Source organism: Dromiciops gliroides, chromosome 6, assembly GCF_019393635.1.
Source record: "Dromiciops gliroides isolate mDroGli1 chromosome 6, mDroGli1.pri, whole genome shotgun sequence".
Taxonomy (NCBI): Eukaryota; Metazoa; Chordata; class Mammalia; order Microbiotheria; family Microbiotheriidae; genus Dromiciops; species Dromiciops gliroides.
In genome coordinates, this window is record NC_057866.1 from 2,141,813 (window position 1) to 2,163,860 (window position 22,048).

General features: G+C 57.2%; 2 protein-coding genes across 4 annotated transcripts; one reads left to right on the forward strand and one right to left on the reverse strand.

The window, feature by feature from the left end:
* Nucleotides 1–845: 845 nt before the first annotated feature.
* LOC122732509 (cytosolic 5'-nucleotidase 1A-like) lies at nucleotides 846–9,562 on the reverse strand. 3 transcript variants are annotated; one of them, XM_043972709.1, is made up of 7 exons: nucleotides 9,432–9,562; nucleotides 8,334–8,482; nucleotides 7,558–7,725; nucleotides 5,939–6,068; nucleotides 4,053–4,175; nucleotides 1,850–2,028; nucleotides 846–1,591 (listed from the first exon to the last, which is right to left on the reverse strand). In XM_043972709.1, exons 2-7 carry the CDS (start codon nucleotides 8,376–8,378, stop codon nucleotides 1,289–1,291), a joined length of 948 nt encoding a protein of 315 aa, XP_043828644.1. In that variant the 5' UTR covers nucleotides 8,379–8,482; nucleotides 9,432–9,562; the 3' UTR covers nucleotides 846–1,288. The 3 variants fall into 3 exon arrangements, with proteins under 3 accessions (XP_043828644.1, XP_043828645.1, XP_043828646.1); XM_043972710.1 differs by having other exon boundaries at nucleotides 8,334–8,473; nucleotides 9,432–9,540; XM_043972711.1 differs by having other exon boundaries at nucleotides 8,334–8,416; nucleotides 9,432–9,525.
* On the forward strand, nucleotides 9,323–21,821 carry SYT8 (synaptotagmin 8). Its single transcript, XM_043970585.1, has 18 exons — nucleotides 9,323–9,522; nucleotides 9,620–9,666; nucleotides 9,752–9,868; nucleotides 10,248–10,394; nucleotides 14,062–14,132; nucleotides 14,245–14,320; nucleotides 14,508–14,660; nucleotides 14,850–14,951; nucleotides 15,173–15,269; nucleotides 16,968–17,048; nucleotides 17,254–17,375; nucleotides 17,807–17,973; nucleotides 19,327–19,422; nucleotides 19,644–19,811; nucleotides 20,040–20,207; nucleotides 21,166–21,271; nucleotides 21,360–21,496; nucleotides 21,588–21,821. Exons 1-18 carry the CDS (start codon nucleotides 9,323–9,325, stop codon nucleotides 21,819–21,821), a joined length of 2,289 nt encoding a protein of 762 aa, XP_043826520.1.
* Nucleotides 21,822–22,048: the final 227 nt, after the last annotated feature.

Here is a 22,048-nt window from a genome sequence, read left to right on the forward strand (position 1 = left end):
CAGGTCTGGTTAGAGGATGATAACTGGGTAGCCTTGTCAGGCCTCCGGGCCGGTACGTGGTCCCTTCAAGCTCTGAAGACAGCCAATGCTGAGCTCTCCTGGGCACCTTCTCTACCCACCTCTGGCTGGGAAGGGTCCCACCCACCCCCGTACTGGCCCTGCTGCTTCTGCCCCGGCTAGCTCTGTGAGCAGCGTCTCCCGGCCTCCTCGCGGCTCTGGGGGGGGGGAGCCCCTCTCCCCACTATTGCCAGTCCCCAGTCTCTCGGTCTGCAGACTCTGCCTGTCCCTTATTCTGGAGGAGAGCCCCACCTCTCCAGGAAGGGAGGCTGTGGCCCAAGTGATGAGGGGCGGCCTGGACCAGCCTCCCACTCCGAGCCCCAGGTAACCCTTCCATGGTGCATTTTACAGGCCGTGGAAAGGAAGAAGACATGAGTGAATTGAATGCTGGCTGGAAAAGCCCCTTGGTTTGCAGAAGGGGTCCCTAAGGTCAGACAGAGGGGCAGGCTGCCCGAGGCCTTCTGGGTGAAGCTGTAGAGGTTAGCTCTCAGGATCCCCAAGGGAGAGCCAGCTAATCTGTGATAAATAGTCTTTCTTCGAGGCAGCCCAGTGGGCAAGGAGTCAGGAAGACCCAGCCTAACCATAGACTCAGAAACTTCCTGGCTGGGTGACCTTGGGCAAGTCACTTCATTGCCCTCTGCTTCAGTTTCCTCAACTGTAAGAAGAATCCTAATAGCACCTACTTCTATAGGTTGAGATAATATCTGTGGGCAGTTAGCACTGCCTAGCACACAGTAGGCACTCAATAAAAGCTTTTCTCCCACCCTTCCCCCTACCCCTTGCCCAGGCCCAGGGCCTCAGAAGGTGTGGTCTGTGTGTGGCTTGGGACTTTTTGTGCATAGAGCAGAGGGACTTGATGTCAGCCCTCCAGAGGGACCTCTCATAGTCACTGCTACCAGGAAGGCCAAGGATTCCCCATCCTGTGATTTTTTTTTTTTTTTTAGTGAGGCAATTGGGGTTAAGTGACTTGCCCAGGGTCACACAGCTGGTAAGTGTTAAGTGTCTGAGGTCGAATTTGAACTCAGGTCCTCCTGAATACAGGGCCAGCACCTAGCTGCCGCCCCCCCCCCCCATGATTTTAAAGGAAAGGGGCAGGGTTGAGTGTGGCCCTGCTTGGAGACAGGGGGATGGATGAGATGACCTCGGAAGGTGAGAGACATAGGCAGATGCACAGATAGAGGCGTGGGAGAGGGGAAGGAAGTTGGGGAGGGGTTAATGCTGGGGAGGCCCCTCAGCAGTCACAGGGCACCAGGGCAGAGGGGACACCGGCATCCTGAGCCCCCTGGATGTTGTGCATGGAATCATCAAAGAAGATGTGGGGGCAGATCTGGGCCAGGGTGGGGCCCTTGGGGGCCCCATCCATGAAGAAGATCTCATCAAGGCGCAGACCCCAGGCCTGCAGGGTGTTCAGCGCCCGGAGGCTCATGTCACCTTTGCTACGAGCGGTCACTAGGTAGGTGCGCACGGGTGAGTCATCTACGCCAAACTTCTCTCGAAGCCGTCCCAGCCGCATGGCGAAGGCTTTCATAGGCCCCTGGGGTTAGAGAGAGAGAGGAGAGGGGGAGACACATGACACAGAGGGAGGGAGAGAGACAGAGAGACATTCATATCCTTGCTGGTGCTGCACACACCAGCATGGGCCTCTCTGGACAGGGACAGAGGGGGCTGCAGGCCTCAGGACCCGACTGCCCTGGCCTGGCCTCCTGGCTCGAGGCAGGGGTGTGTTTCACCCTGGACCTGGGGAGACTTTGCTACTTGCTGCTCCGGGACTTGGGCCAGAGCTGCCACCTACTTCGCCAATGGGCACAGCCTCCAAGTCCTTCTCGTACTGCATGGCCCCCTGCAGCCCCCTCTCCTGGAACACGCGGTCGGTCTCATTGGAGAAGAGCACGGCATCCCCATCAAAGGCCAAGCGAAGCTGGGTGCTGGGGGCCTGGACCTCCTGCTGGAAAATGAGGGCAGCCGGCACCCCTGGGAAGACACAGAGGTGGGGAGGTGTCAGGGGGCTGAGCCCTCCCTGGGCCCAGGCCCAGTGTCTGGAGAACACCAGGTTTTCAGAGCCCTCCACGTGCACCATCTTATCTGAACCTCATGGCAGCCTTGGGAGGTCAGTGCTCTGAAGATGCTGCTTTTATAGAGAGGAAAGTGAGGCAGACGGGTGACTTGTCCAGGGTCTCACTGCTAGTAAGTATCTGATCAGGTCTTGCTAATTCTAGGCAGAGCACTCTGTGCACTGGGGCGCCCCCTGGTGGCTATCGCGTTGTTTTCCGCGCGCGCCCCCCCCCCCCCCCTTAGGGAAGACATCGGCCTTCGCAAGGGCTCAAATACATTCAAATACGCAAAAGTCTTTGAAACCCCTAAGCAGCTCCACAAATGCCAGCTGCACTTATTAGGACCGCTGGTCCCGGGCTGGGCCAGAGAGAGCCGGAGACCGAGGCTCTGCGGGCCGGGGCCGCGGGGCGGGGCAGCAGCCTGCGCGGGGCCGGCCCCCAGCTCCCCTTCAGGCCTGGCCGCAGTGACAGCCAGCGGCCATAAGATGGCGCTGTGGGACAGCCCAAAAGTCTGGCCGGCCCAGGCCTTCAGAAAACCCCTGGTTTGGGGCCCATCCGCTGAAACCTCCGCACTTAGCAGCTGTGGGACCCTGGGCAAGTCCCTTAAGCTCCCTAGCCTCAGCTTCCTTATTTGCACACTGGGAGCAGAGTTCCCCAGCCCCGAGTCCTGGCTGAAATCCCCCCTCGCGCAGGGAGCCCTTTCCCAAGGCCCTTCATGCTGGTGCCTCCCTCTGTGGGTGATTCCCGATTTCTCCATCTACAGCTCGTGGGTACCCCAGGTGTTTGTCTGTCGTCTTTCCCACTAGACTAGGAGCTTCCTGAGGGCAGGGCCTGGCTTTTGCCTTTTCTGTATGGCCAGCACAGTGGATGGCACATAGTAGGCACTTAATCAGTGCCAGCCAATTGACTGACTGGCTGCCATCCCTCTCCCAGGGTTCCTGTTAGGCCCAAATGAGACTCCAGTGCCCAGAATTAGCACGATTCTTATTTCTTCTCCCTCTCCTCACTCAGGAAGGGGCCTGAAGGCCATGTCCAGAACACAGGCTATAGTCAGGCCAGGGAACCCCCAGGTTGGCCGGCAAAAGCCCGGGACAGCCAGGTTGTGGCCAGCCACCTTCCTCAGGCAAGAACAGTGACAGCCCCCCAAATAAGGGAGGCAGGGTCAAAGGCAGGATTCCCACCCATACTTCCCTGCCTGCCAGGGTTCCCTTTCCCAAGAGGCAGGAAAATCCCCTGCCTTTGACACTTAAAAGCTGGTGAGTTGGGAAGTCTCTTCCCCTTTGCTTGCCTCAGTGTCCTCATCTGTAAAATGGGGGTAATAACGGCCCCTCCCTTTGGGGAGCGTCCTTGGTAAGAGATCGGACAAGCCCAGCTGTTTTCAGTCTGTTACCATGGCCGATTGCCAGGAGCTGGCAGAGGTAGGAGCCTGTACTCCACTGGAGAGACTCTGGGTGTCCGGGGCACCCCCAAAGCCGAGGGGAAGCCTGGCAGGGGAGGGGTGGCAGGGAGAGGCTTTCTGCCCCAGTTGGCTCCCTCTCCTTGCTCTCCAGCTGCCCTCCTGACTCTGGGCTCTCTCTGGGGGGGGGGGGGCAATCTCCTTGAGGCCAAACTCTTTGTTTCTGATTGTATACACTAAGTGCTTAATAAATTGCTCATTGCCACGGACAGGGAAAAGAGCCCTGGATTTGGAGACCAAGGATCTGGGTTCAAATCTGCCCAGTGATTTACTGGCTGCATGACCTGGAACAAGTCGGCCCCATATGAATCTGCCCACTGGTAATATGAAGGTCTTAGGTGAAAGCTCTTGGATCCTCCAGAGTTGTAGGGTCCCCTTTGTTTGTGCAGATTTCCCTCCCTCTTCCTCAGGTAGGCCCTGGGGCTTTGGGGTGGAGCGTGTAGTGTCAGGGGTGGAGGGAGGGCCTGGGAGGAACAGGGGAGGCTCACCCCTCCTCAGGGCGTTGCAGACATCAGTCTTGTCTGCTGACAGAAACAACCCCACGCGGTGGTCTCTCAGGTACTGGGTGGAGTCCTTCTCGCTGACAAAGCAGAATTTGGAGATCTCCAGGCCTGGGGTGGGGGAGAGGAGGGATGATTCAGGCACCCAGTGCCCCCCCTCCCCCGGGCAGGGCAGGGACATTTCTCCCAGATGTCGGGGCCTGGCTCCAGCCCAGGCCAGGGGTCTCAGTGTAGAAGAAGCCATGGATGGCTTTGTCAAGGTGTCACTGACCCTGGGCAGGCCCTTCCTCTCTGTAGGACTCTCATTTGGAAAGTAAGAGGGGTAGACACCATTGGCCTTCCCAGGGACAATACATCCTTATCGCAAGTTTTTGATGGTTGGCAAAACTTAGGCTGAAGGTCTTAAGATGCTTAACCTCATTCTGCTTCTGCTCCCCGCCCCCCCCCCCCCAGCCCCTGTTCCCTCTGTGGCAGTGAGGGCTGGCTTACCTCAGGAGAGAGCAGCTCCATTAACTTACCACAGAGGGCTTGGCTTGGGAAGCCTGCTCTTAGGTGGTCTCGGGGCCACCCACTTCTCAAGGGCCCCATTATGGGTTCTATGGTCCCTGCCCCACCTCAGTTTCCAGGACCCTCCCAGCATGGGTGCCCACCAAGGCTGGGGGTCACTCCTTTATCCCAGCCACAGAGGACTTGGTCCATTCCCCAGAGTCAAGGAGGAAGGTGGGGGCCTGTCCCAACTCCACCAATTCTAGCTGGGGGCCTTTGGGGGCAAGTCCCTTCTCATTTCCTAACCTCAGTTTTGTCATCTGGCCCATGTTACAGATGACAAAACTGCCCAGGAGCTCACAGGGCTGTTGAGAGGAAATGGAAGGTGGGGGCTGGAGCCTCGTCCTGGGGTCTGCTGGGCACCAGGGGGCAGAAATAGGAGCAATGGGGAGGGCTCTTCACCAGCTCTTCTGGTCTCATGGCCTGGCAGTGCCCGCCCCCTAGAATGCCATCCCTTTTCCTCTCTCCCTCAGAGAATTCCCAGCCTCCTTGGGGAAGGGCTTGGCCCAGCAGTGCTGGGGCAGGAGCCCCGACTGAACAACTAGCCCTATAAAGGAGGGTTCTCCATGCCGAACCAAGGAACTGAAAACAAATTCTATAATGATGACGTCGCCAAAGAGTTGGTTCCCTCGGACTTCCTGTTCTTTTATTTTAAGCACTGAAAGCCCTTGTCCCAGGGCTGCCTGCCAGCCCAGGCCCTGCTCTGAGGGTCTGTTAGAATATCCCTGAGACTACTGCCCCCCCTTTAGAATCAGGGGCCCCGTCACCTTTCTTTGTCCCCAGGACTCATGCCACAGTCAGTACCTAAGAAATGCTTGTGCCCGATTGGCTGAGCAGGCCCAGCATGGCCTGGGCTTCCCCTCCCCTGTCCACTGCTGCCCTCTAGCAAGGAGGGCTGGAGAGCTCCTGCTGGGGCTGCTTGGTTGGTTGGGGGAGGTTGGGGGGGTGGCTGGACGGGGCTTTCCTATTCTCTTATGGCCAAAATTCTGGGGGTTCTGTTTATGCCCTGGGAGGGATGCTAATGGCCCCTGCTCTAGTCTTATTGTTCATTCCCCTGCCCTCCAGGATGTAGGCTCCTGAGCCTCCTGGAGGCCAGTGGTGTTGGTGGGGGGAGGGACCAAGGCTAGTGAAGCCTCCTGGGATTCATCTGGGCCTGGCGCTCCTGGAGAAGGGGGAGACTGGGAGCGGGAGCAGGAAGGGTCTGTGTTCAAGCAGAAGAGGGTTTGGGGAGAAGAGACGGGGCCCTCCAGTCAGCCCCACAGGAAAGCCTCCCTTGGTCTTTCTTCCTCTGGCCTCCTCCAGAAGAGGACGAGGGAATCCGCCCTCACCTGCCCGCCTGGCACAATGGACAATTCGGATGCCAGCCTCTGGGCTGTTGTTGGAAAGGACGATGACATCCAGGAGTCCCCGCTCCTCTGGGTCACGCTCCAACAACCTCTGATTGACCAGCTGCACAGCCTGGAAGGGCAAGTTTGCAAAGCAGGGTGAGCTCAGCCTGTGCCCGCCCTCCCTGGGCCCTGGCTTAAGCCACAGCGACCTGAGATCGGGACTCGGTGAAGGGCCAAGGGGTTGTTCCAGGCTGAGGGAGGGAGGCACCTGTCAGGTGGGATGATGCCATGCAGGGTTGGGCTCTGCCAGGAGGGTTGGGGCTGGATCTAACGCCCTGCACTCCCAGCCATGGCCCAAGAAGGAGGCAGCCAGGGCGGCTGGGAAAGTCAGAGGACCTGGGTGTGAGTCCAGTCTTGTCACCCTGTGCCTGGGGGACAGTGGCCCAGAAGGGCAGGGTGAGGCAAGAACTTACTCTCAGGTCCTGGATCAACCCAAACCCCACATCTGACACCACCTTGAGGACTTTGGGCAGTCATTAGGCCTCAGTTTCCTCATTTGTGTAATGAGAAGATTCCTCCCTCTCAGATCAGGCCATGAACTTGTGTGTTCCTGAGCAAAGTCTTTGAATGAGTGAGTGAGGGAATGAATGAATGAGTGAATGAATGAATGAGAATGAATGAATGAATGAGTGAGTGGATGAGTGAGTGAGTGAATGAGTGAGTGAATGAATAAGTGAATGAATGAGAATGAATGAATGAATGAATGAGTGAGTGGATGAGTGAGTGAGAGTGAATGAGTGAGTGAGTGAATGAATGAATGAGTGAATGGATGAGTGAGTGAGTGAATGAATGAATGAGAATGAATGAGTGAATGAATGAGAATGAATGAGTGAGTGAGTAAGTGAATGAATGAGAATGAATGAATGAATGAATGAGTGAGTGGATGAGTGAGAGTGAATGAGTGAGTGAATGAGTGAATGGATGAGTGAGTGAGTGAATGAATGAATGAGTGAGAATGAATGAATGAGTGAGTGGATGAGTGAGTGAGTGAGTGAATGAGTGAGTGAATGAATGAATGAATGAGTCAGCAGTCAGCTGACCTGAGACCCTGCCCTGCCTCCTTCACCTGTCCCTTTCTTGAGGGTCTGTGCCTTGGGTCTCCCCTGTCCCACAAACAAGACAGGGAGGCTCACACCTGAATTGTGACGCTTGGGAAGACCTTTGTCAATGGGCCGAGGCCTGCCCCATTTCCCCTGCTAAGCCCCTTGGCCTGGGCTTGCTCTATCTTGGGCCAGGAGGGGAGAGGTGCCACTGAGAGATAGCTCAAGCTGCCTGGGGGAAGGTGGGGCAGGCAAGGCCTACCGGGATCTCACCTGCCTGCCTGGGAAGTGTGGGGGTGGGGGGCGGGGTTAGGCCCCAGGAGGCCCCCTGCTGTAATGGAACTTCTGGAAGGATGACAGGGGAGGGGCAGGAGGGGGAGATATTGGAGGCCGGGGGGCTTCTGGCATTCCTCACACCCTTGGAACAGCACGGAGGCCCCCGCTGGCCCCTGCGGAGGGAAGAGGGGCTGAGCCCAGGCCTTGCTCGGCCCCTTGGAGCCTGCACATGGAGGTCAGCACCTGGATGAAGGGGAAGGCTGTGCCCGGGGGCAGCGGGTCCTGGGCATGGGCCGTCTGATACTTAGTGTACTCTTGGGTGCCCTCAGCCAGAAACAGCTGGTGCTCAGCCTCCAGGTTGAAGATGGCTCTCGCAGTGACCGCGATGACCAGCGCTTCCCGTGGGTCTTTCTGCAGGGGCCAAGAGGCAACAAATGTCACCAGGGCTTCCTCAGGGCACTGCCCAGTGCCCCGGGGCTCCCTGGGGGGTCCAAAGAGCTGGGTCCTTCTCCCCTTCCAACCGTGGGCTCTCCGAAGGCGGGTCCCCAGGGCACTATCTCCCCCCACATCCCCGGGGGCTCCCTGAGGCCAGGGCTCTGTCTGAACCAGGGCAGCCTCGGGCCAGAGTTTGTCTCCTTCGCTCTTCCCCTGTCCTTGCTCAGCCCGGCCCAGCTGGCCCATCACCCAGTTGCTAGGTAGCAGAAGCTCTGCCCTGGCTGGGGCTGCTACTGGAAGCCCCCCACCCTCAGCCACTTCTTCACTGGGGTGGGGGGGGTGGGCAGTTTGAAATGGTTTCTTTATTAGCGTGTTTTAATAGAATGCTCATCCTTGGCAGCCCAGTGGTTTTGCTTTAGGTATTCAACAAGCTTATCTTGAGAAGGGGTCCAGGGGCCTGGCCCTCCCTGCTCTTTGAGGTCCTTCTCCCCTTGTCTTCCTCCAGGGAGCCCTTCTTAGACCGTGGGCAACAGGGCATGGATGGTCTGAGGAGGGGGAGAATGTGGAGCGGTGCCTGGACTCACCTGGACGACCTCAGGGTTCAGGATGACTGCCCCAGACTGGGCCATGGTGCCCAGACCCCCACCACTGAGGCAAAAGATGAGCCCTGGTAGCAGAAAGTTCAGTCACCAAGGATGGTGCAGGGGGTACCTTCACTGGGCTTCTGCCAGAACTCAATGAATAGACCCAGAGTTAATCCTGTGCTTTCACACACACACACACACACACACACACACACACACACACACACACACACACACACACACACTCTCACACCCCCAGCCCCACCCCAGCTTCCAGGCCTCTGAATGGAAGGTGGTGAGGGCGCCTGCCTGTGCTAGGCAAGATTAGACCAGGATCTGAGCTGCCAGAGACCAGGGGCTTCCTAACTGAACTGAGGACCAGAAGAAACCTTTGGGTACAGGCTGAGACAGGGACCTTCTACTGGCCCCCAACTTTAATCCCAAACCCTAGGACCCTACCCAAAGGGCACCATCCCAGGCTGGCCCTTCAGGCAAGAAGAACCAGGTTCAACTCTCACCTCCAACTTTTACCAGAGCCCTGAGCTAGTCCAGATAAAGGTTGGGCCTCGGTTTCCCTCCTCTAAAGTGGGGTTGATAGCAATCCCTCTCCCAGGAGATGTGCTGTGTCTTATCATCTGTTTACTCAGCCAATTCTGAAGGGTTTGAGGAAGGGCAGCGCTCTGCGGGGGCGGCGGGGGGGGGGGGGGGGGCGGGGTAGATGTCCACTTCAGAGATTACTGGGAGGAGGAGGAGGCCCAGAGGAAAGTGCTCCCCACTCCCCCAGGGAAGCAGCAGACCTGGGACCTACACCCTCCACCTCCCCAGGACCCTAAAGTGAAAGTGAACCCCAAGCCTTGGCGTTATTGGTCCCTAGGCTCTCAGCCTGGCCCAAAGGGATCGCTTTTCCCTTGTACCCCCACCTCCAGGGCTCATGGTAGCCCCTTTATCCATCCCCTCTATCCTTTGGCCAAACGGGTCCTAGCACCCTGATGTGGCGACCCCTGAAGCTGGTCTCGTTGGGCCCAAGGCAACAGGGTTTTGTTGAGGGCGGGATTGGCCTGGAGACTCTGGGGGGGGGGGCGTGCCTGGGGGACTCACCGGGCCACGGGCTGGGGCTCCCTCTCCCCACCAGCCAGCCGGATCAGAAAGGTGCCCCTCCCATGCCTGGCTTCCAGGAAGAGGCTGGCGGGTGGGGTGCCCAGGGTTGGGGTGGAAGGGGGCAGTCCCTGTTCCTCCCCAGGCACGCATGCTCCCCCCACACTGAGCTGGCATTCTGGGACTCGTAGCCGGCACCTGGCCCGCCTGCTGCGGTTGGGACTAGACAGACAGGCTGGTGGGGGTGGTGGCGGGCCTGGGATGGGACCAGAGCTGGGCCTGCTGCCTAATTACCTCTCTGGGCTTGCGCCCCCCCCCCCCAGCTCATGAAAAGGTGGCTTTGAGAGCAGGGCCCCCCGGCCCAGACCCCGCCCCCACCCCTTCCTGCCCCCCCATCCCCTGCACCGCGGGGGCCCCCCACTCTGCTGCAGGCGGCTTCCGTAGGCAGTTACATTGGGGTTTGCTTTGGCTTTGACCCAAACCCAGGAATGTTCTTGCTGGTTACAGGGTGCAGGCGAGATGGATGGGGTACAGGCAGTCCTGGAGCCAGACGGATAGGGGTCCAGGGTTTCGGGAACGGGTGGATGGACAGACAGGCTCCAGGGCTCTCCCAGGGACAGACAGACTGACTGACTGACTGACTGACTGATGGACAGACTGGCTCCAGGCTCTCCCAGGGACAGACAGACTGACTGATGGACAGATGGCCTATTTCCAGGGACAGAAAGCAAAACAAACAAAAGGGAGTTCAGTCTGTCTCAGGAAAAGACAGAGGGACCAATGGGTCCAGTCTCTTCCAGAGCCCACTCCCATGGACAGAGAAACAGAAGTCCATTCTGCAGCAGACAGAGAATGATGGACAGAGGACAGAGCGGTGGACAGCCAGCCAGGAGACCAGTCTGTCTCAGGAATGGTCAGACGAACAAATAGGCTTCCGGCTCTTTCAGAGGCAGATGGACAAAGAGGGTCTGGTCTCTCCCAGGAACAGATGGACAGATGGACAGAGGGCATCCAGCCTGTCCCAGGGACAAAGGAGCGGGCAGCCAAGGCACCGGTTGTCCCAAGGACATGGATGGCTGGAGACAGAGGCCGAGCCAGGAACAGAGACAGATGAGGGTTCATGTTGTGCCATTGATTGACAGATGCACAAACAAGGATCTGATCTGTCCCAGGCTCCAAGGCAGGGTCGGGGTTGGGACTGTCCCCCGCGTGCCCCTGGCTGATGGGGACACAGTCAATCCCATTGTCTCCCTAGAAGACCCCTTCCTTGTCCTTTAACCCAATGTCTTGGCCGACACACAGAGAACCTTGGATGGCCCAGCTCCCCCCTTCCCCCCACCTCAGAAGACCCCACCAGGCTGGGACATGGCAGCCCAGCCAGAGCCTCCCCACCCTCTTGGGACCCCGGGGCCGGGGCCTTGGCCACCAGGCCTGATTGCCTCAGACACAGAGCCAGGCCTCCCTGGGTGACCATATATCTCCCCTAGAGCTCTGTGTCTCTCCATGTTGCCCCCACCATCTCCCCATCCAGCCCACTGTGGCCACATGTCTCAGCCATAGATCATCTCTCCCACCCCCACGCCCCTCGAGGCCATGTCTGGCCATGCAATCATATATCCTCCCTCCCATCCCAGCCTGTGTCACACGGAGGTCATTGCACAGCCGTAGAAACAGAAAATGGAGAGTTTGAAGGCAGCTGGAGGCCATTGTTGGGGCTGCCTTTGGTCACTGCTCCCCTGCCCAAATCACATAGATGCATGGGACTAGCCAAAGAGAGACCACACACACACACACACACACACACACACACACACACACAGCCATATGTGTACACATGGGTTGGTACACATGCCTGTGCACTTACCTTCAAGATCCCCCCACCCCTGCCAGAAAACCTTACTTACAACTTCACCCTGTAGTCCCCAAACCTAAGACCCTCCTTAGCAGGAGATGCCCAACCTGGCACCAGGAGTCCCCATGGGGGCAGGGGGCAGCCCAGGCTCCAGACTGAATCAGTTCAGCTTGGATCACCCACTGAGGCCAAGCAGGAAAGCCTCATGCCTGCTGACCTCACAGATGGGCCTGAGGCTGGCCAGGGAGATCCCAGATGGGGCTGGGGGAGTCACTGCTCTGCTTGGCCACATTGGTCAGGATGAGGAAGGGGACAGAGGGAGATGTCAGGAAGCATTTCCTAACAATGAAAGGGACCCAATGTGAAAAAGGGGGGGCAGGGCTGGGCAGGTAGTGAGCTCCCCCTCCAGGGGGCCTGCAAGCTTGGGTTCAGGCTCCAACTTGCTGAGGATGTAGGAGAAGCATCTTGGTTCAGGTCTGGGTTGGCCAGACAGCCTTGGCCATGCTGTCTAACTCAGAGATTTTGTGATTCTGAGAAAAGCCTGAGCCAAGCTCATTTGCAGGCCCAGGGTGCCCTAAAAGGATGATCCTTTCTTTTTTTAATAGTATTTTATTTTATTTTTGTCCAATGGCATGTAAAGATAGTCTTCAACTTCATTTTTGTAAGATTTTGAGTTCCAAGTTTTTCTCCCTCCCCGCTCCCAAAGCCAGCAAGCAATCTGACATAGGTTATACATTACAATCATGTTAAACATATTTCCACATGAAAAGGAAAAACCCTAAGAAAGAAACAACTATAAAACAACATGAGTGAAAACAGTCTGCTCCGATCTGCATTCAGAACCCACAGTTCTTTTTTCTGGGTGTGGAGAACGTTTTCCATCATGAGTCCTTTGGCATTGTCTTGGACCATTGCACTGCTGAGAAGAGCCAAGTCTATCCCAGGTGATCATCACACAATATTTCTGTTCCTGTGTACAATGTTCTCCTGGTTCTGTTCACTTCACTCAGCATCAGTCCCCTTAAGTCTTTCCAGGTTTTTCTGAAATCTGCCTGCTCACCATTTCTTACAGTACAATAGTATTCCATTACATTCGTATACCACGCCTTGTTTAGCCATTCCCCAATTGATGGGCATCCCCTGAATTTCCAATTCTTTGTTACTACAAAAAGAACAGCTATAAATAATAAATATTTTGGAACATGTGGTTCCTTTTCCTTTTTTTATGATTTCTTTGGGATACAGAGCTAGAAGTGGTATTGCTGGGTCAAAGGGGATGCACAGTTTGATAGTCCTTTGGGCGTAGCTCCAAATTGCTCTCCAGAATGGTTGGATCAGTTCACAGCTCCACCAACAATGTTCTAATTTTCCCACATCTCCAACATTTATCATTTTCTTTTTCTGTCATATTAGCCGATTGGATATGTGAGAGGTGGTACTTCAGAGTTGTTTTAATTTGCATTTCTCAAATCAGTAGTGATTGAGAACTGTAGGGATTGAGATTTTCATATGGCTGTAGATAGATTTAATTTCTTCATCTAAAAACTGCCTGTTCATATCCTTTGACCATTTCTCAATTGGAGAATGACATATTTATTTTTTAATGTAATAAACATTTTTATTTATAGCTTTGGGTTTCAATTTTTATCCCTCCTTCCCTCCATTCCCTGCTCCCTGAGGTGACAAGCTATCAGATATATGTTATACATGTATGATTATATAAAACATGACCATATTTTTCATTTTGTACAAGAAAACTTGATTAAAAGAAAAAAAATTAAAGAAAGTGAAAAATACCCTTCTTCAGTCTGTTCCATAAATATCAGTTCTTTCTCTGGAGGTGGATAGTACGTTTCATCAATAGTCCTTTGGGATTGGCTTGGATCATTGCATTGTTGAGATTAGTTGTAATTCACAGTTCTTCATTGAGCAATATTACTGTCACTGTGCATAAGGTTCTCTTGGTTCTGCTCACTTTACTATACATTGTTTCTCTTTTTTCCTTTTTTTTTTTTTTTTGGCAAGGCAATTGGGGTTAAGTGACTTGCCCAGGGTCACACAGCTAGTAAGTGTCAAGTGTCTGAGGCCAGATTTGAACTCAGGTCCTCCTGAATCCAGAGTCGGTGCTTTATCCACTGTGCCACCTAGCCACCCCCTTTCTATATATTTTAGAAATTAGGCCTTGATCAGAAACACTGGCTGTAAAATATGTTTCCCCGTTTTCTACTTTCCTTCTTATCTTGGTTGCATTGGTTTTGTTTGTGCAAAAACTTTTTTAATTGAATTTAATCAAAATCATTCATTTTGTTTTTCATAATGTTCTCTATCTCATCCTTGGTCACAAATTCTTCCCCTCTCCATAGATCTGATAAGCAAATTATTCCTTCCTCTTCTGATTTGCCAGTGGGAGCTCCCTCTGTTTAGATCTTGTCCTCATTTTGACTTGACTTTGGTGTACGGTGGAAGATGTTGGTCTATAACTACTTTTTGCCGTGCTTTCCTAGCAGTTTTTGAAGGACAATCCTTTCTGTCTGAGGAGTCTGGGAGCCCCCCACCCAAAGAGCCTCAGTCTACTGTGGGTTGAGGAGGAGGGGTCCCTCTGCCCAGCCACAGTCCTACCTTCCTGTAGTAAGAGGAAGCTAATGCTCCCCATCTTGTGCCCAGGTTCCAGGGCTCATTGCTAAAAATCTGAAGCAAAGATGTTCAGAAATGTCCTCCCACATCCCTCCCCCATTTCCTCCTCAGGCACCTTCCCTTCTTCCCCTCTCTGGGCCTGGGAAGGGACCCCAGCACCCACACCCTGGTTCCTGGCAGAGCCTGCTCCTAAAGGTTCAGGACTTCCGGGCCTCAAGGTGGGGCTCCTCCAAGTCCTTCCCCACCCCCCCTCCCCTACAGTGCCAAGAAGAATTTCCAGTCCAGCAGGAGGCCAGAGGATAGGCAGCCTTTGGCTATGCAGCCCCTCAGGTCAGCCCAGGGTGCCGAGAGGAAAGGACCCACGACTCCTCCCTGAGCCTTCGTCTGTCTGCCCAAGCGGCCACAGGTAAGTGGTCTTCCCCGGCTCCCCCCTTCCCTCCCCGCCCCCCCTCCTCCTGTTCCTAAAAGCACCTCAAGGCCTTCTTCAGCAGCACCAGTGATTCTGATTAGACTGCTCAGGCAGAAGAGAGAACGACATGAGGCTGAGTCTCTGTCAAGGGTGTTTGGTCCTGGGTTCTACTCTGGACTGACAGACCTGGGGAGATGGGAGGAGGAGGAGCTCCTGCCCACGAGGAGGCCCCAGTCTAGAGGTGGAGGGGACTGGGAGACAGGATTCTCAGAACAGAGACTACTGCGTATGGCCATGAGCAGCAGGGCAGGAGCAGAGGGAGAGATCCTTGTGCAAGGTGAGGGGTGTACCAGGAGGGGAAACCTGAGGGGCAAAGATGTGGAGGGAGGATTGAGCCAAGGTTGGTTAGTTACTCAGTAGGTCCCAAGAGCTCAGTGTAAATGTTGAAGAGAAGTCAGGTTGTAGGAATGGGGAGTGGGGAATGGAAGAGTTTCTCATGGCTGTGAAAATCACCCCAAACTCATAGGGCCCAAATGGCCAGGGGCTCCGGGGCTCAGGCCGCAGGTGCCCACACTCTTCCAGATGCCCCTTAGCCCAGTGCTTTATCAAGGCACTGCAGGCTGCGCAGGTGAGCAGGTTTGCTGATGGGTGGGCCAAGGCTGCCCTCAGCAGTTCAGGAGCCACCTGCCCAGCAAATACTTACTTGGTGACTGCTCCCTGATAAGTGAGGAATGCATGGCCCATCCTGGGCCCTGTAGGAACTTACAAGGAGATGGGCAAAGGAAGGACGAAGTTCCTACAAGCCGGGGCTCCTGGCTCCCACATCTGGGGACCCTTCTCTGCCCTTAGCCTGCTCTGAGAAGGCCCAGCAAGGCCAGGAGGGCTGTCTCCTGCCTCATGGTCTTGGAGGCAACTGCCTCCCATTCCCCCGCACCCATGAGCTGTGGTGAGCAGGCTGGGTGAGGCCCTGACTCACGCAAGAGGAACGCTCCCCAATGTCCCCTCAGCTCCAACAGAGCCTTCTTCCATGTCTGCTGCCCCCACTCCCTACTACCCCTCTACTCCCTACTACCCCCTCCTCCCTGCTGTCCCCCAACTTTCTGCTGCCCCCCACTTTCTGCTGCCCCACTTTCTGCCGTCCCCCACTCCCTGCTGCCCCCCACTCCCTACTACCCCCCTACTCCCTGCTGCCCCCCACTCCCTACTACCCCCCTACTCCCTGCTGCCCCCCACTCCCTACTACCCCTCTACTCCCTACTACCCCCCTACTCCCTGCTGTCCCCCCACTTTCTGCTGACCCCCACTTTCTGCTGACCCCTGCTCCCTGCTGCTCCCCTGCTCCCTGTTGCCCCCCACTCCCTGCTGCTCCCACTCCCTACTACCCCCTCCTCCCTGCTGTCCCCCCACTTTCTGCTTCCCCCCACTTTCTGCTGCCCCCACTCCCTGCTGCCCCCCACTTTCTGTGTCCCCCCATTTTCTGCTGCCCCCACTCCCTGCTGCCCCCCACTCCCTACTACCCCTCTACTCCCTACTACCCCCCTACTCCCTGCTGTCCCCCCACTTTCTGCTGCCCTCCACTTTCTGCTGCCCTCTGCTCCCTGCTACTCCCCTGCTCCCTGTTGCCCCCCACTCCCTGCTGCTCCCACTGTCTACTACCCCCTCACTCCCTACTACCCCCCATGCCTTGCTGTCCCCCACTTCCTGCTGCCCCCACTCCCTGCTGCCCCCCACTTCCTACTAACCCCCCACTCCCTACTACCCCCCACGACTTGCTGTCCCCCACTCCCTGCTGTCCCCCACTTCCTGCTGCCCCCACTCCCTGCTGCCCCCCACTTCCTACTAACCCCTCACTCCCTGCTGCCCTCCACTCCCTGCTGCTCCCCTGCTCCCTGCTGCCCATGGCCCCCTGACCAGACCTCCTGACTTCAGGGGGTCCCAGCTGGCCTGTGGGGAAGGGTCTGGGCACAAGCCTGCCCTTGGTCATGAGCACAGGCCAGAAGGGATGGGAGTAGGAAGCACAGCACCCCTGACCTGGGTCACTCTGGTCTTGTTCATCAAGTCCCCTCTCCTCATCCCTGTTTTCTTGCTCAGCTTGAACCCCATGATAAGGTTGCAGGGACCTGGCGTGTGCCCAGCACTGTCCTAGACATTGGGTATGCTGAGGGCCCTTCCAAGTCTCCAAGTCCATGAGTCTGGTGGGAATGAAGCTCAGAGGGGGGAATAGGGCAGCCATGTTTGGCTGCCCTCAGAAAGCCTGCACTCTAGTCAATGACACACAATGTGAGTGAATAGCAAAGACACAGTCATGTGGGGAAGAGAATTGCAAAGGACTGTAGGGAGAGGTACCTGAGCTGAGCCTGGAAGGGGGCTGGGGATTCCACAGATTAGAGGGAAGGAAGGCAAGAATTCTATCCGGGGCACAGCCTGTGCAAAGGTGTGGAGGTAGGAAATGCTGTGTCCTGTCTGCAGAGTCTGTTCTTCCATCTGCCTTGTTACCACAAGCCTCAGCTCTCCGGGAAGCCTTTCTGCACACTTCCTGTATGTTCAGGTATATTTAAGGGGGGAGGAGTAACCCCACCCTCCATAGTGTGCACCCCCCCTCCTGCCCGTTATGCTGCCTTCCTCCCCATTTCTCTGCCCACAGGGGCAGGCTATCTCCTCTGACCAGCGACTGTGGTCCCGGCCAGCAAGGACAGCTTTGTTTTGGCCTTCAGAGCCTTCACTGGTGACACAAAAGCAGTCCATGGCTTCACTTCTGAATCTGGTCGACACTTCCCTCCTGGAGGTGTCCTGAGCTCTTAATCCATCAGGGCCCCCTGCCTCGGCCCCTAGGATGCCCTCAGTGTAGTGGGCAGCCCCTGCTGATGGCTATGGTAGCTGGGTTTGTCCACAGGCCACTGCCCAGGCTGACGGAGCCACGTTTCCTCTAGGTTCCCCAGAAACATGAGCAGGCCGGGCCTCTCTTCTGCCTACTCCCCCACTCCGTCCCCCTCCCCGGTTCAGACCCAAGGGGCACCAGGATTCATCCGGGACATCTGGGACAAGATTCCCTGTGAGTTCTTGGGCTGGGCTGGGAGAGGAGGCCTTTTAGAAGGTTCCCCTAGAAGCTATTTGTGAGCAGTGGGAGCTTGCCCAAGTCCCTACCACGTTCTCAACCTAAGTTTCCCCATCTCTAAGATAAGTGATTTGGGGCAGCTAGGTGGCACAGTGGATAGAGCACCAGCCCTGGAGTCAGGAGGACCTGAGTTCAGATCCAGCCTCAGACACTTGACACTTACTAGCTGTGTGACCCTGGGCAAGTCACTTAACCCTGATTGCTTTGTGAAAAACCAAAAACCAAAATCAAAAACAAACAAATAAAGAGTGCTTTGGGCCAGATAGCTCTGGAGAACCTAGGGTCCCCCAAGTGTGGAGGTGGGGAGCTGGCTTGGGGTACGGGGCCCAGAGCCAGCCGGCCCCCACTCTCTGACACCTACCCCACAGTACCTCGGTGGGTGCTCATCACCATCCTTGTGGGAGCTGTCTTCCTGCTGGCCTCCTGCCTGGTCTGCATTGTCTGCTGTTGGTGCCGCCGCCGGCGGAGGAAGAAGGGGGCAAAGAAGGAGACTGTAGGCCTGGGTGGGGCCCCAAATGCTACCAATACCCACCTGGTGAGTGCCCGCAGGGAGTAGAAGCCAGCCAGCCCAGCTGTGGGCCTGGTGCCCAGGTGCCCTTTGGTCAGGGGCCCGCTCCTGGAATGGAGGCTCCCAGTAGGGGGCAGTGTCCTCACACATATGACAAAGGAGGGCTGAGGGCAGCTAGATTGGGGGCTCTGAGGAGGGGGAGACTGTTGTGAGCTACGATGGGTCACCATTTTATAGAGGAGGAAACCGAGGCCAGAGAGTAGGAGGCACCTAGGGTAGAGTCCCTCCCAAGCCGGGCCTGGGTCACAGGATGCAAATCCGAACCCACTTCAGCAGGGCCTTGGAGGGGAGGGAGTGTTCACACAGGAAGAGAGGGGCCGGCCACAAGGACAGAAGTGTGGGGGGTGGGTCTCGAGAAGCTGCTGGCACTTGAGGGAAGACTCAGGGAGACCCTGGGCTATCTCTAACATTCTGTGGCCTCATTGGCTACACGGGATCAGTGGAGGGCAGAGGCGGAGGGAGCCAAGAGCTCTCCCAGCATGGAAGGGGTGGCCTCCCCCTCCCCGGAGGTCTCCAGGCCCAGGGGATTGTGGGACCTCACGGTGTGTGTGGCACAGGAAGGATTCTTGCTGAGGAGAGTCTAGTCTGGGCTGGGAGGGGAGGGGAGGGGGAGGCGGAGCTTTGATGGCCAGGCTCACAAAATCTCAGGCCCCAGAGGCCGCCCTGTAGAACCCAGCCCAGAACCAGAACAAGGGAGCCGGGGCACAGATGGCGACGATCCCAATGAACGCTTGTCTGGACCGAACGTCTCGGTCTGTTCTCTCCTGCGCCTCCCGGGCTCCTGGGGAGAATGTTCTTCCCTGACATACCCAAAGAGTTGAGGTCTGATCCTAAAGATACTGGGAGGGATCTGGTCCTAGAGGGACCAGTCAGGAAGACCTGAGTTCTAATCCCGCCTCGGACACTAGCTGTGTGACCCTGGATAAGCCACCTGCCTTCTCTTAGCCTGTCTTCTCCTCTGTAAAGCGTGGATCATGATGGCACCTCCCTCCCTCCCAGAGTTGTTGTGAGTGAGGATCGAGTAAGACCCCCTAGTGAAGTGTGCTGGGAACCTGCACAGGCTCTAAGAAATGACTGGGAGGAGGGGGGAGGAAGGCAGAGCAGGTTTTTGAAGAGGGGAATGGCTTGTGCAGAAGACCATCAGGCCCAGCCCCTCTGCTGGCAGCATTCCAGCCTCCCCCCAAATGCCCCCTGCCCCCTCAGCCCCACAGAGGCCCCAGAGCAGCCTCTCTGCCCTGTGCCAGCCCAGTCCCGGACTCCCTGGAGGACCCAAGTGGAAGTAGGGGGCAGGGTCTGTCCTGGTGGCTTCTTCCCACACAGGTGCAGCCCGACGTGGAGGACGTGGAGCTGGGGCTGGAGGACCCCAACAGAGGACGGGTGCAGGTCTCCCTAGAATACAGCTTCCGGGCCCAGGAGGTGGGCAGCTGAAGGGAGAACCCGAGATGATTCTCCCCATTGAAGAAAGGGGCAAGCTAAGGCCCGGAGAAGGCCAGTGACTTTGCCCAGGCCACCCATCGAGGCTGGGCTGGGGGATAATAGAGTGGGACGGGGACACCTGGTGGGGGCCACAGAAGGGGCTGGGCAGAGGCTGGAGGCTGCCCTCCCCCTGAGTCTGAGGGCCCTCCCCATGCCCCCAGCTGAGGGTTGGCCTGAAACAGGCCGCTGATCTGAAGGCCCTGCGAGCCAGTGGCACGGCTGACGCCTACGCCAGGATCTACCTGACCTCAGACCCCCGGAAGATTCATGAGACCAAGGTGCACCGGCAGACTCTTAGTCCCATCTTCAATGAAAGCTGCATCTTCCAGGTGGAGCTTGATGGGGGAAGAAGGGGGGGGGCCAGGCTGGGCTGGGGTACCTGGGAGGAGAAGGGGGGACCAGGCTGGGCTGGGGTGCCTGGGGGGAGAAGGGGGGACCAGGCTGAGCTGGGGTGCCTGGAGGAAGAAGGGGGGGCCAGGCTGGGTTGGGGTGCCTGGGGGGAGGGGGGCTAGGTCAGGGGGGCTAATTTCAGGGCTCTCCTCCCTCCTCCCTGCCAGGTCTCCCAGGCAGAGCTGCCAGAGGCCACGCTGGTGATCCAGGTCCTGGACTTCAGCCGCTTCTCCCAGCATGCTCCCATTGGGGAGGTCCTTGTTCCCCTGGACATGACTGACCTTCACCATGTCCTGGAGCAGTGGCATGAGCTGGGGCCACCAGGCCGGGCCAAGGTGAGGCATCGGGTCACGTGCCTGAGGCACCTTTCATCCTCCTAAGGATGGATGGAAAGAACACTTGGGAAAAGGCCAGAGCTGGGGAGGGGAGGCACTGGTGGTCTTCTCACCCCACCCCTCCCTGTACCAGTACTGGGAAGGAACATCTCCAAGGCCTCTAGGACCTGGGCAAGCTCATGAGAGCTGAGGGCCTGCTCCAAGGTCCTTGGGAAGGGGCTGGCCCTGGAGGCCAGAAAGGAAGTCCCGCCGCTGTCTCTTAGGGGCGTCCTCTGGGTGAGAGTCCGTACTGGGTATGGGGTGTCCAGTGTGGTCCTCAGGGAACTAGAGAGGTTTTAGGGAGCAGGTGTGACCAAGCTCAGCCTCGAAGGAAGAGGAGCCTTTGGTAAGGTCCAGGAGATGAGGGGGTGTATTCTGCCTGAGGGACCGTGCGCTGCAGGTGGGTGGGGGGAGAGCTCTGGGAAGAAGCGGACACTAAGGTGGGAGAAGTGGGCGATGGGCATCCACAAAGGGGGGACGCTGGAAGAGGAGAGGAGAGGCCCGTCAGGTGGGGGAGAGCCGGAAGCAGAGACCCAGAGAGGGGTCACCAGCTCAGAAGCAAGAGGCCCGAGAAGAGGCCACGGGACTGGAGCGCCTGGTCACCCTGGACAGAGCATGGAGGAGGGCATGGAGTGGATTGTGGGGGCTTTTGGTGGGAGTGGGAGGGGAAGCAGTGGAGACAGGCAGCGGGTGTAGACATCTCTTTCTCAGAGTCTGGTAGTAAAAGAGGGGAATGGCGTGGGGTCAGTGAGCATCTTGTACTCCATCACAGAGAAGCCGAGTGGAGACAAGGAAAACAGACAGGCTGCTTCCACCCATTTCACAGAATGAGAAAATGGAGGTGGGGAGAGCCTAGATTGTATACAGCAAGGGCTGGGGGGCCCAGCGACACCAGCTCTGTTTTCTGTGCCCCACGCAGCAGGAGCAGACGGGGGAGCTGTGCTTCTCTCTCCGCTATGTCCCCAGCACAGGGAAGCTGACCGTAGTGGTTCTTGAGGCTCGAGGCCTGCGGCAGGGGCTGTCAGGTGGGTGGTCCCGGTCGGGTCTGGGGGGAGGGCTCCAGGGACCACCCTGTGCCTCCGCACAGGAATCGGCGCCTTCTCCCCTCTCCAGAGTCCTATGTGAAGGTTCAGCTTCTCCTGAACCGGAAAAAATGGAAGAAGAAGACAGCGATGAGTGTGAAGAGCAGCACGGCCAGCCCCTACTTTAACACAGCCTTCGTCTTTTCCGTGCCTTTTGGTCAGATCCAGGTGGGCTTCCCAGCAGAGGCGTGGGGTGCACGGGGCCTCCAAGGAAGGGCTAATGCTGTGTTCTTGTCTCCTTCCTCCCCCTCCTGCCTAGAATGTGGACCTGCTGGTGTCCGTCTGGGGCCACAGCCGCGGATCCAGGGCAGAGCCCCTGGGCAAGCTACTCTTGGGCTGCCGAGCCACCGGCCACCAGCTGCACCACTGGTCAGACATGCTGGCTCATGCCCGGCGGCCCATAGCCCAGTGGCACAGACTGCAGCCTCCCGAGGAGGTGGACAAGGCACTCTGGCTAAAGAGGGGCCTGCGGCTCCCTCTGCCCCGCCCCTAGCAGGTCCCCTGGGCAGCTTTGGGGGCCTCAGTCTTCCCAGATGGGAAATGGGTGGAACGGCTTGTTCCTTACACCACCTATCACCATGGAGGCACGCCCACAATAAACAGGAGACAAGCAGGCAGCACTGACCTTTGTCCAGTTCCTTGGTGGTAGCGTTCTGGCAGCTCCTGGTTCTCCCCACACTAAGAGCTTGGCTATGGCAGAGGCAGATGGGAGCTTTCAGC

Excerpts from the sequence above, each read along its gene's own strand:
- LOC122732509 (XM_043972709.1), bottom strand. The coding sequence starts at position 8,378 with ATGGCCCAGTCTGGGGCAGTCATCCTGAACCCTGAGGTCGTCCAG. Across the intron at positions 7,726-8,333 it reads TGAACCCTGAGGTCGTCCAG|AAAGACCCACGGGAAGCGCT; the intron begins GTGAGTCCAGGC and ends TGGCCCCTGCAG. Across the intron at positions 6,069-7,557 it reads CAGCCTTCCCCTTCATCCAG|GCTGTGCAGCTGGTCAATCA; the intron begins GTGCTGACCTCC and ends TTGCCCTTCCAG.
- SYT8 (XM_043970585.1), top strand. The coding sequence starts at position 9,323 with ATGTGGCGACCCCTGAAGCTGGTCTCGTTGGGCCCAAGGCAACAGGGT. Across the intron at positions 9,869-10,247 it reads CTCTGCTGCAGGCGGCTTCC|AGAAACAGAAGTCCATTCTG; the intron begins GTAGGCAGTTAC and ends TCCCATGGACAG. Across the intron at positions 19,423-19,643 it reads ACAGCTTCCGGGCCCAGGAG|CTGAGGGTTGGCCTGAAACA; the intron begins GTGGGCAGCTGA and ends CCATGCCCCCAG.